Here is a 13,808-nt window from a genome sequence, read left to right on the forward strand (position 1 = left end):
ATTATTCTTAGTACTTTATATATATCCACTGATTTTATCATATTTCAAAATCTTGTGTGGTAGGTACCAATATTAATATAGTTTTATAGATGAGAAACTAAGGTGGAGAAGAATTGATAGCCTTGTCAAGCATCAGTTCATTAAGTAGCAAAACCAGGATTTGAACTGAAGACATCTGATTCTTGAGCCAGAGCTCTTGATTTCTATGTACACCACACCAATGTCAATCTAGTTCCAGTCACAATTTAGAATGGGAGAGAGCAAAGCATGGGGGGAGGAAGGCAAGGGAGGCAGGGGGGGGCGGGGAGATTGATTCTTCACAAGTTCCATAATGTTTTTTGAAGATATTCTGTTAGAAATGTAATGAATTTCCTGATAATTACTACATCCTCAATTATATGAAAGGATAGATAATATTTTGACTGAGATATCTGATACCTGATGCATTTTTTTTTGGATAAAAGATCATTGCTTAGACAAAGTAAAAAACTAATAAATTCCAGCTTTTGAAAAATTACCAAATTGTATTAGAGAAAGGTTCTCATGTCATAGCCAACCCCCATCTTTGGATTGAGGATATAATTAACATATAATTAACATAGGTGTTTTCACTATGTGGGAGGAAGGGTCCTCATCAAATTAAAATGTTTGATAAGAGGCAGCATTAAGAATCATATTTAGCCCTGACCGGTTTGGCTCAGTGGATAGAACGTTTGCCTGCGAACTGAAGGGTCCCAGGTTCGATTCCAGTCAAGGGCATGTACCTTGGTTGCGGGCACATCCCCAGTAGGGGATGTGCAGGAGGCAGCTGATTGATGTTTCTAACTCTCTATCCCTCTCTGTAAAAAAAATCAATAAAATATATTTTTTAAAAAGAATCATATTTGTTTTTAGCATTATGTTTACTGGCCTCAAAATTATTGGCTCTTTCTAACTCATCTAACCTCATTTCAAAGATTCTCAACACCTATCATACTTATAACAAATGCCCTATCGTATACAGAATCACTATCAAATAGCAAGAGAAACTTTGATTTTTTTACCATCATACAGCAACAGAATGAATTTGAAATGAAGGGAGGGATATTTGGGATGAAGAACTATGGAACAGGATTCTATCAAATGTTCTATCATATGTTAATGGAGAAATCACTTTTCTGAGTTTAATTTTCCTAATCCATAAAATGACAAGTTCCTAGCTCATAACCTCTAAAATTCAGAGATTGTAGAATTCTTTAAATTGAATTTGCAAATGTTAAGGCATGAACATTTAAAAAAATTAAATCACTGATTTTAAAATTCCTCCCCAAGTACACTCCTCAGATCTTTTGCCACTAGACTGAGGTGGGCAGCTGAGGACCAGCAATCATAGAGTTTTATATTTTACAACTTACATAATATTCTTGTTTGTTTCTGACATGATCCTACTTAAGTCTTCCATGTTTGCTTTTCCTAATCCTAACCCTCGCCCAGGGCCTGGCACATGGTAGACATTCAACATCTAACAGATTGAATGGATGACACTGAAATGTTCAAGGAAGACTCCAGGATTTACATTCTTTCTTGTCTTCCTCCGGAGAAGAGCAGTGGGAGCATGGAAGGGAACAGGTTCACAGCATGCTCAGCTTGTTTTTCACTTTTCCATCTGAGCCATTTCCTCTGACCAACAAGAGCCAATGATAAAACATGAGGTCAATACAACATACCTGAGCTGTGTCCCTGTTGGCATCAGGCAGTGCCATGACCATGAGGTGTAAGGCTTGAAACTGTACTTTGATGTGAGGCCCTCCTAACAAGAAAACAGAAATAACCACTCATTTGGAACACGACTGATGTATTCTGACAGCATTCCTCGCTACATCTGGTGGCAGAGGAGGGCTTCTGACAGCTCTCGGTGGTAAGGACTCAGTTTTTGTGCCCAACAATTAAATTTGTTCGTGTGGACAGTCTATCAGCTCTCCTCTCACATCCCGTGATGCCATTGTAGAGGCAGGTGGCCAAGATCCTCAAAATAATTCTGGATTTATATAACATTTCCCATTTCAAAGTGCTTTCACAGGCCTTACTTTACTTTTATGCTATAAACAAAAAGCTTGAAGTTCAAGAGAAAATAAATCTTGTTTCCACATAAAGAAGCAGCAAAATATAATTATTAGGAACATGGGCCATATAAGCAGCTTCCAATCCTGCAGGTACTGCTTAGTCACTGAGTGACCTTGGTCAGGCTATTTAACCCCTTGTTGCTTCTATTTTATCATTTGCAAAATGGAAGTAGTCTTTCCACCTCCCTCACTGGCTGTTATAAAAGTTAAATGACTTAAAACTCAAATTGGAGTAAAGACTTATACGAAAGACCTGGAACCATAAAACTCCTAGAAGAAAGCATTGGCAGTGGGTCCTCGACATAGGTCTTGGTGATGAATTTCTGAATCTGACACCAAAAGCAAAAGCAGCAGAAAGAAAAATTAACAAGTAGGACTATGTCAAACTCAACAGCATTTATACAGGAAAGGATACCACCCACAAAATGAAAAGGCAACCTGCTGAATGTCAGAAACATTTGCAAATCATTACGTCTGTGAATCATTATATATTAAGGGGCAAATATCCAAAACATAAAGAACTAATACAACTCAATAGCAAAAAACCCCAAACAATCTGATTTAAAAACGGGCAGAAGAACAGTCATTTTTCCAAAGACATATAGGTGGCCAACAGGTACAAGTAAAGATGCTCACCATCATTAATCATCAGGGAAATGCAAATCAAACCACAATGAAATATTACCTCACACCTGTTAGAATGGCTATTATAAAAAAGACAATAACAGGTGTTGGCAGGGATATGGAGAAAAGGGAACCCTTGTGTACAGTTGGTGGGAATGTAAATTGGTACAGCCACTATGGAAAACAGGATGGAGGTGCCTCAAAAAATTAAAACAAATTTGTCATATGATCCAGCAAATCACTTCTGGGTATTTAATCTAAGAAAATGAAAATACTAACTGGAAAAGACATATGCATCCCAGTATTCACTGCAGCATTATTTACATTAGTCAGAATATGGAAACAATCCAAGTGTCCAATTATAGATAAATGGAAAAAGAGAATGTGCTACACACACTGGTACACACACACACCCACACACACACACACACAAACGGGATATTATTGAGACATAAAAAATGAAATCTTGCCATTTGCAATAACATGGATGGAGCTTGAGGGCATTGTGCTAAGTGAAATAAGTCAGACAGAGAAAGACTAATAGCATCTGATCTCCCTTATCTGTGGAATCTAAAGCTAAAAAATACCCTCCAAAAAACAACACCTTTTCAAAAAAACAAATTCATAGATACAGAGGACAGCTTTGGGGGGAAAACCCAAACATTACTGAAACCTACTTAAGGCTTTGTGATTTGGGCAATTACATAAAATCCAGTTATAAATGCTCCAATTATACTTAAAGTGGGATTGTGATCCATGCCCTATCCTTTATAGTTTTTCCTGGGTTGTGACAATTACAGAAATGGCAAGATTTTATCACCGGTCTCTCAGGGGATTTTTTTGCCACCACTAATTTTGAAAAGTTTGGACCAATTTGCCTTTGCCATTGTGTATGCTTTATGTAGTATGTGGACTAAAGTGCTGGACATTTACTTTGGTGCCGTTGGGTAAATGTTTTGGGAATGTCCCATCCATTGCTGTGTAAGAGACAGTGCTGAAATATCTTCTATTTAATGTAGGGACAGATTATTACATATGAATTAGTACCTCTTATTAAAGTATGGATTCATGAAATCAGAGAAGAAACCTGTTAACACCAAGAGCAACAAGAGGTACTCTTGTGCATAGTGGTTTATGGATAGAGTAATCCCTTTAGCTCAAGAAATGTGGTCTTTACATATGCATGCATATAAGCATAACCAATGGACATAGACAGTAGGGGAGTGAGGACATGTGCTGGGGGGTGGGAGCGGCCGGGGAGAGGTCAATGGGGGGAAAGGAGACATATGTAATACTTTAAACAATAAAGAATTAAATTAAAAAAAGAAATAAAGAAAACAATAAATGTGGGCTTTATTTCATAACTAAGATTTCCTTTGTATGTTGGACTGCCTCTAAAAATTCATTTGTTTCTTCTTCATGTGGGGGTGTCTCAGAAACTTAGAAAGTCTCTTTGTTTTCACATCATGCCTGTAGTGGGACAGGGAACATGATGCCAGCCTGCATCCCCCCTGCACGACTGAAGGATATAACCCCTCAGCTGGCAGCTCTTCCTAGAAACGGCTCTCCCAGGCTGTTTTGCCTAAGGTCATGCTGTCTTCTGAGGTTCAGTCTATATCCACTCACAGCCTGATTCAGAATAAAAATGCCCACCTTTCTCCCTGCACTGGGAAACCATTCTGAAAGGCCACCCAGCTTCAGAGCTCTCTAGAGGGTTGCATGAGGGCTTGGCTCAGACTGCACCACTGCCCAGCCTTATCCTCTGCCCAATTCTGCTTCCTTACCCTTCCCTTTCAGAAGTGTGGAACCCAAGTGTACACCCTAATAAATGTTCCATACACACTATGAGATGCTGCTTCTGGGGAATCCAACAAAGCTTCAATCATGAGCCATTTCTAAGGCATATTATCAGCAAAGATGATAACTTAAAACTTTAAACAAGGTAGCTTCTGTAAAGAGAATGCCCGGCATTAAAAAGGAAAGATTAAATAAGTTAATATGTGTAGAATGTTCACATCAGTGCCTCTAAGTCGTTACCTCTATGTGTGTTTTCTCTTGTTCTGATTAATGACAGGTATTCTAGATCTTAAGTGGACATTTAGGGAAGGTGATTCTATTTGGATCTCTGGAGATTGTTGATATTTTATTCCTTGACAATGACAGAAGATGGCGCTAGACGTTTGGCATTTATGCTTTTGTTCTCAATGCCAACTCTTCCCATTTCAGGGAAGGGATTTTAGCAATTCCATCCACAACTGGTTAATCTACAACCAGCTGTGCTGAAAAATGTGGAGTTTACTATAGCATCCAGGTTTTGCTTTGTCTCTCTGTATTCTCCTCAAAATGGCCTCTTAGTGGGGAGTTCCTGGCAGGAAGCATTATGTTCTAGAATCCCTGGGGAGTTCTCAAGTTGATGAAAAATCTATCTATGTATAGTCAATGGATGAAAGGCAGTCAGCTGCTTCTAGTCACTTAGCTTCACAATACTGGCAACACTCCTGTGACCAGGTACTTGTTACAAGAGGTTGTGTGCACCCAAGTTAGGAATAGATGACAAATACAAATAACCACATAATGAAGGAGCAGTTGGAAGGAGTATTTAGGGGATTGTGTCATATTTTCTCAGCACAATCCCCATGTGGATTTCTAGAGATTTATGTCAAATTTGTAAACAAAAATGACACAGGTGCAGGATATTTCTGAAAACAGCTAATGCATGCTGACATGAGTTTGACTGAATATCAGGACTATCAGGAGCACATCTCAGTACAAGTATTTAGGGACAGAGAAAGCATTATTTTAACAAGTACACAGCAGGCTAAGGGCTGTCTATAATCTTCCAATGTAATCCCCAAAAACTTCTATGGGGGAGATAACAGATGCAGACTGTATCTCCGTTAATTTCAGATAAATTATAAAGTTCCTGTTAAGATTAAAAATCTAAACTAGCAAATAATCCATTTTCATTTTATTTAAGAAACCTGGCCCTACTGTTTTGTGTTTAATGGTTTGGTACTTAATTCATTTACTGCATCCCTTTTTTGTCCTGAGGTCATTATTTCCTTAGAAAGCTATCAACATTTTCATGCAAATATCTCAGGTTTGATTGATGAACTATTAGTCCTTTAATTTTATGGACAATATTTGTTCCAAGTTTGAAAATATAAAGTAATTACTTTATATTGGAAGTGACTCTATATCCTAGTGGAAGTGACTCTATATCCTCTATACTCTGTTTCAGAGTATGAAGAGGGGCAGAGTTAACACACATACCTACGTCTATAATTCTTCATTTCAGAAAATCTCATTACAACTAAAGTTTACTCTACCTGGCAAAAAGGCTGTATTCCCTGCTGGTAGTAGCCCTGACCTTTGGGCTTCCCTGTGGGGTTGGCTGGTTTCAAATCACTCACTGTAATGTAGTATTTTTCACTTTCAAAATCACACAAAGAACTATGGACTCCTCTGTGAACCTTTTCAGGATACTTCCAGATTCTCTCCCTTAAATGAAGTGTACTGGCTGCAGACAGATAGGGAAGAGCAGAGCTGAGCAGTGGCTGCCTCATCATTTGGGGCGTGTCCTCTCAGTCTGCCCACAGCCCTTTTCTGTCCATGTAGAATCACCATTTACTTAACAGGCTTGTACAGTAAGTCCTCGAATAACATCATCGCATTCAACATTGTTTCATCATAACTTAACTCTTGTTTACATCAATTAGCCTATGGTTTCCTCATAATTGTTTCACTTAAAGATGCAGAATCTATCAATGACAAGTGAGGATTTACTGTACATATTTAGGTCTGTGATCCCTGAATTCCTCAGATTAGTAGTGAAAGCCCCACTAGCTCCATTCTACTTTTCTAAATTTCTCTCTTGTCACAACCTCTGAAATATTCAACCCTTAGGCTGAAGCCATGACAAATCATTCCCTCATTGCCAAACACAACACATACTTTCCATTGCTATACTTTTATCACAGTACTCACTTAAGGCCTAATCTACGTGTCTTTGTAATTTTCAGAAGTACTATGTGATATAATTTTCAAAGAGAAGACACATTCTGTATAACATTTATTATGTGTTACATCATCAGGGCAGGATTTTAGATTCAAAGAATAGAGAGGACTTATATTTTTTTAAGGACTATTACACACCAGACACTATTCTAGATGTTTTCACCCAATAGCCACAACAACGCTGATATATAACTATCAACTTCAATTTATAGGCACACTAATGAAGCCCAGAAAGGTTCATTGCATGGCTAACAATTGGTTGAGCAGGAATTTAAATCTCGAGAGTCTATTCCTTCTGCAAAACCCTCTACCTTTTAATGATTATAAAACTCTCTAAATCATATCTATCAGACTAATTATGTAAAGAGATGACTGCTTACCATCAAACACAGTATTTCACCAAGCATTGCCAGGAAAGAGCAAATACACACTTCGGATCACATTTTAGTTTGTATCTTTCTTCTACTCTAAGTCACTTTATTGACCTTATAGCTTAGTCCATTCACACTTAACATCTTCCACCTACTTTCCATTAGAGTGATGAAGGCAGGTATATATTCCACAGGGAAGAGAGAAGTGGGTAATTCTCTGAAAAAGGCTTTCAACATCACTGCCGCTTCTCTATGGCACATTTTGTCCCATTTAAATTTGTCAGTATTAAACTTGGCATCCAGTTCTTCACGGTATTGCTGAAAATCAAGGAAAACAGTCAATATTTAATGAGCTTTTACCACCTGATACCCTCCACCCCACTTTGAAAGCTGTTCATACACAAACTATTAAAAAGCCTAACTTTTCCCAAAATGATTAAAGAATTGAAATAGTCATTTCTGAATTAATTTTTAAAATATATTTTATTGATTTTTTACAGAGAGGAAGGGAGAGGGACAGAGAGTTAGAAACATCGATGAGAGAGAAACATTGATCAGCTGCCTCCTGCACACCCCCTACTGGGGATGTGCCCGCAACCAAGGTACATGCCCTTGACTGGAATCGAACCTGGGACCCTTCAGTCCGCAGGCTGACGCTCTAATCCACTGAGCCAAACCGGTTAGGGCTCTGAATTAATTTTTTAAAATGGTTTTCTACAATCTTTTTGAACAATGTTAATCTTGAAATCATTTGCTAATTCTACACAAATATAAGAATTTTTTCCTCAGGTCATAATTTCATTTATGTGGTTTTGGCAGAATGCCACCTATCCCTACATGATAATGCAGTTATATTGTTAGATTTTGACAAAGACTCCATTTCTTTTCTATCCTGGCCATCTAGAATTTCTAAATTAGATCATGAATGTATGCCTCTCAGTTAATTCACATCCAGAATAAAGAAACTCTGATCTCATTCAACCTACAAACCAATGACATCTTCCTGGAGCAGTTATGGCAAAGTTTTAAGCCAAGACATACACATGTCTCCCACATGTGTGCATGCTTGTCCAATCCTTCAGAAGGTTTGGAACATTGTGTAAATACTTTAAGAAACAAAACGCTAAGCCTGCTTAAGTTCTACTTGGGTGATACATTTTACATTATCAATTCATTGGATCAGTGCCACCAATTCTTCATGTTTCTTTTTCAAAGTCAAACTCACTTTCTACTGCTTCCTTCAACTACAGATGTTACTATTAATAGCAGATAGTTAAGTCAATTCCCTGGTTGACCCTAACAGTTCCAAAAAGGATACTTACAATGCAACTTTGAAAACTCTCAATTTCTTTAAGATCCCTGCTTTATTCCTATGAGAAGCCTAATTCTTCCAGTCTGTAGACATGCATAGCCAGAGTCAGTTTTTAAATCAGACTTTTTCCTCCTAAGGAGCAGCTCATTAACCACCCCAGAAATAAATGCTCTCATGGCTCCCAGAGCCTGCAAAACATGGGTGCCCTGGCAGGACACGTCTTTAATAGACACAGACATGATTTCAAGCCATCTTTTGATGACATCGAGAGATTTTTCTTATTTTCCTCGAGAAGCTCTCAATATATAGCTAATAAACCAACCTCTGCTGATAAATTCACTTAGTACAGCATTGAAGCATACATATAAAACTCTTGCCGAATAAAAGAGAGCGTAGACTGGGATCTAAACGAAGGAGGATGCATGAGATAGATTCTTTGCCTTTAGGCATCTTGTAGTTCATTGGATACAACTATTTCATTTACTCATAATGCTAACTTAGGGTGTTAAATACTCTAAGAAAGGTCACGTATTGAATGCTATGAATTCATGAAAGAATCAAACTCTGCTAGAGCAAAGTCATGAAGGCTAGTAAGGAGCTTGCCAGAACAGGAAATAGAAGGGTGTCATGGACAGAAGAAACTGCTCAAGTAGTGATACAAATCCAAGGAGGGCCAGGGGGTCTGGGGAACTCCAATTAGTTCAGTGTTGCTGGTGCATCACAGGCAAGGAGGTGAATAAAGAGAAAGATGAGGCTGAGGAATAGACGAGAGGTGACTGGACTTCATTCTGTAGGCAATGAGGCAACATGGACCATCTCCAAGAGAAGGACATGGTAACATTTATCTTTTCTTACAGCCCGATGCAAAAGTGATTTGGAGGAATGTGGTGCTTGGCACTAGTTAAAGAGTAGGCTAAACCTGGCCGACGCTAAGTGGTTAGAGTGTCAGCCACACACTGAAGGGTCTCGGGTTCAATTCCTGGTCAAGGGTACGTACCTTGGTTGTGGGTTCATTCCCTGGCTCTGGTTGGGGGTTGTACAGAAGGCAACCAATTGATGGTCTTTCTCCCATCTCTCTCTCTCCCTCTTTCTCTCTTCCCTCCCTCCCTTCCACTCTCTTTAAAAATCAATTAAACTATCATTGTTGAGGATTAACAAAATGAAGAGCAGGCTAGAGGCAAGGTAATCAGTTATTGGAAAATTGATGAATATGTGGAGATTAAATAATGTGCTATTGAAAAACTAATGGATCAAAACAAAAATCAAAGGAAAAATAAAAAAAATACCTTGAGGCAAACAAAAATGTTATATTTCTAACATACCAAACTTTGTAAGATGCAACAAAAGCAGTTTTAGGAGGGAAGTTCATAGTGATTAAATGCTTACCTCATAAAACAAACAAAAAATCTCAAATAAACAACCTAACTTTACACTTCAAGTAACTAAAGAAAGAAAAACAAATAAAGCCCAAAGTTATTAGAAGGAAGTTAATAGTGAAGATTAGAACAGAAAGAAATTAAAACAGAGATTAAAAAGACAATAGAGAAGATCAATGAAACCAAAAACTTTTTATTTATAAAGATACACAAAATTGAGAAGACTTTACCTAGATTCACCAAGAAAAAAAGGGAGAACTCAAATAAAATCAGAATTGAAATAGAAGAGGTTATAACTGATACCACAGAAATACAAAGGATCATAAAGTACTACTATGAACAATTACATGCCATCAAATTGTACGACCTAGAAGAAATAAATTCTTAGAAACATACAATATACCAATTCTGAATCATGATGAAATAGAAAATATGAACAGATAATTACTAGTAAATATAGGGGAAGAAAAATGTTTTCATCCATTGTTTGGAACCACTGCTGTAAAGCAAAGGGGAAACGGTGTTCAAGTGGGCAGGAAGCACCAGTGAGGGCAAAATAATTCAAATTCATTTCCTACATACCTCTGCCATAGGAAGCCATCTGAACACTAACGTGGCCATCATTCTAACAGTGATCCCTGTCACATAAAAAGCAATATGGCTCTAGTGTCAAGAGCAGGCTCTATAACCTGATTCTTTAGGTTTTTATCCCAACTAACTAGTTTATTCCACAACTAATTAGTTGTATGGCCTGTGCCTAACTAGTTCTCACTGTTTCACAGGGATATTGAAGTGACCTCAAAGAGATGAAATCAGATGATACAATGTAAAGCTCAGGAGGCAGGGCCTGTCACTCAGTAAGTGCTCAATAAATTCCAGCTGCAGCTATGTCCCCTTCTCTTTGTTATAACCCTTAGTGTTGTCACCAAGGGAAACACATGCATATGTGGTTGTGGATATTTGGGTAATAATATCACTTCATTTTGTCTGCTGGCCAGTGTCAAACAAAACAGAGAAAGAATGCCCTCTGTTGGATTTAGGCAGAGCCAACAGAGGAGTATAGGAGCAGAGCTGGTATTTCTGTGGCCCTAAATGTGAAACCATAGAAATCAGGTGTTGAATTGACCTTGCCAAAGGCAGGGAGCATTTAGAGGTTAGAGAATCATGTTTTCTGCCCAATGTTAATGAGAACACCACGCCAGGGTTAGAACCACGTCCTTAAATCTCTGGCAAATAGACAACCTGCTTCCACTTCTGAGATAGTAAAACAGTGCAAAGAACCTGCCTTCAGCTTCAAAAACCAGTGCAGGAAGGGAAACCAGCAGGCCAGGTACTAATTACGAAACATTTGGAGGAGCCCCAGAATAATTCAGAAAAGAAAAACTCACATATCAAACAGTTTTCCTTCTTCCCCAGTGCTTGACTCAAATTTCTGTCATTTGGAGGGGGATGAGGAGGGGATTATTGAAAACACCAAAGTATTAAATCGGCTCCAAATGATCTGAGGCCTTAAATGCAGGAATGGGCCCCGCAGCTGTGGGCCTGAGTGGGTAACACCAGCAGCTCCCCTCAGCACCACATTCCTGTCGGCCTCCCCCGGCCTCAAAAGCACAAGACTGGGCCTGACTGTAACTGAGACATCAGTGTTAGTGTCATCCTCTCGGCACAATGAGAAGAGAATTATAACATAGTTTTTTGAAATGGTCTTTCCTCAAGCATATTCCTAGAAAAAATAGTCTAACAGATGAAATTACCAAAAAAAAATAGTTTAAAGTTTGAATGAGGAGAGAAATAAAGACCCCTTTACTATATCAAGTTGCAAGGCCTTTCTAACTGCATGTTCCCCTGTTTTTGTTCATTGGCCCAGATTTTTTTCACATTGGCTTTCCTGGAGCTCAAACAATGGAAACATCTGGATTCCATTTTTTGGACTAATAAGCGGTGGAATAAGTAGGCTGAAACGACATAAAACTGATTAGGGGAGAAAAGGGACTTCTACCCAATGTGATTCAGAGATGCATGTGCCTATGAGACACTTTCAAGGAATTAATAAGCCAATGATAAGCATTTTCCAATCAAAGATTAGCCAAATAGCCTGGCCAGCATGGCTCAGTGGTTGAGCGTCAATCTATGAACCAGGAAGTCATGGTTGGATTCCAGGTTAGGGCACATGCCTAGGTTGCAAGCTCGATCTCCAGTGTGGGGCATACAGGAGGCAGGCAATCAATGATTCTCTCTCATCATTGATGTTTCTACCTCTCCCTCTCCCTTCCTCTCTGAAATCAACAAAAATATATTTTTTAAAAAGATAAGCCAAATATAACCAAAGATTTAACCAAAAGTAGTGATAGCCTTCATCCTCGGCCTGAGGATATGTTTGCTCAGCAGTATATAACCACCTTACCTATGAGAACCTGAGATGAAAGCAGATTCAATTTAGAAAGTATATACCTGAAGGAGCCACTAGGGATTTCCCTGCCTTTATATGAACTTGTGCCAGTATTTAGGAATCTCTACTGGCAGGGAAGTCACAACTCCCCCAAATGCCCTTCTCCCTTCTGCCACTGACAAAGTATGGTGCTCTTCTCAGATCTCCCTTCAGAAAAGAACTTGCTGATCATCTGCAAAAATCCAGGTAGTTGACTACCCAGCTGTTGGGACTTTCTGGTCTGCCCAGCCCCTCCTCCACAGAAAGCCCTAACCGTGATTGAGAGTGGTGTTGAGGCTAGGGCCTGGCCCATCTGCTCAGTGCAGGGCTGATTCATGGGACAGGAGGAACTGTCAGACCTGAACTGTGGTCTGAGGCTCAGCCTGCCCAATCCTGCCTCCATCCCCTTTTCTTATAGAAGCGCTACCCCCAATAACGCTCTTCTCCTCACTTCATCCCAGCATCTGCTTTCTGGAGCTTCCAACAAACACAGCCTATTTTCTAGTTTCCACTTAGAAAAAATCTTCTCAGATTTCTATATAAAAGCTCAGAGACTTCTGATAGAAAAATGAAGAGATGCTTTTCTGCCTTTATGCATTTCCTTTTAATAGTTCTAAACAGAATCGTGTTCACTTTTCCCTCTCCCTGGACATTTTTCTGAGGGACTCATCATTTAACCTGCGCATGTTTCTATGTCCACCAGCCAGAGAGTGGTCCGCGAGCAGGAAGGAATTCTTCATTGTGTATGCCCACCAGTAGATAAAGTGGCATATCCTCCTGGAAATTTATGAAAAAAAGCTTTTCTTTTCTAATGATTCTTTTCTTTACTGAATGGTAGAGTTTGCGCCATACAGAAATAAGAAAGCAAAGGACTCACAATGCATGGGTGCTTTTATTTTTTATTTATTTATAATTTTTTATTGATTTCAGAGAGGAAGGGAGAGGGAGAGAGAGACAGAAACATCAATGATGAGAGAGAATCACTGATCAGCTGTCTCCTGCATGTATCACACTGGGGATCGAGCCTGCAAAACCTGGGCATGTGCCCAGACCGGGAATCGAACCATGACCTCCTGGTTCATAGGTCGACGCTCACCTACTGAGCCACACCGGCTGGGCACACGGGTGTTTTTATATGTAGAAATTAACATTACTTTAAGTGGAATTGGGCTTTAGAATTACTGCGTATTGCAGTGGTTATGGCCATTCCTACAAATTCTTATAAGGATGTTCATTAAAAAGAGAGCCAAAGAATATTTCTCAATCTAAAGCAACTGGTAATGGAAATAAGGGCTCATATAATAATTGGCTTAATGAATTCCATGAGTGAGAGGGACACAGCAAATTAAAGTGCTCAACACCAAAAACAGTGATGGGACATTTCAACTTTCCAAACTGAAGACAAACAGCAGTGCTGATGGTGAATTGATGTGTCATTTCACTGTTGTTGGTTTTTAATTGTTGTTTTAATTTAAAAGAATACACAACTTAGGACTATAACCAACATCTAATCATAGGTAAGGAGGAAAACTAGGTAAGGCCAAGTGATAGTATCAAAACAACAAAGGACTTGATACC

The 13,808-nt window shown here is 38.9% G+C and overlaps 1 protein-coding gene across 1 annotated transcript in view; it reads right to left on the reverse strand.

Annotated features, from left to right (window-relative positions):
• ARHGAP28 (Rho GTPase activating protein 28) overlaps positions 1 to 13,808 on the reverse strand; it is a 140,902-nt gene that overhangs the window by 19,422 nt on the left and 107,672 nt on the right. The window contains exons 9-10 of the mRNA XM_005868747.2: positions 7,270 to 7,432; positions 1,707 to 1,789 (exon numbers count right to left, since the gene is read on the reverse strand). Of these exons, the coding sequence (XP_005868809.1) occupies positions 1,707 to 1,789; positions 7,270 to 7,432 (246 nt within the window). The remainder of the gene's footprint in view (positions 1 to 1,706; positions 1,790 to 7,269; positions 7,433 to 13,808) is intronic.

This window comes from Myotis brandtii, unplaced genomic scaffold, assembly GCF_000412655.1.
Source record: "Myotis brandtii unplaced genomic scaffold, ASM41265v1 scaffold276, whole genome shotgun sequence".
NCBI lineage: Eukaryota > Metazoa > Chordata > Mammalia > Chiroptera > Vespertilionidae > Myotis > Myotis brandtii.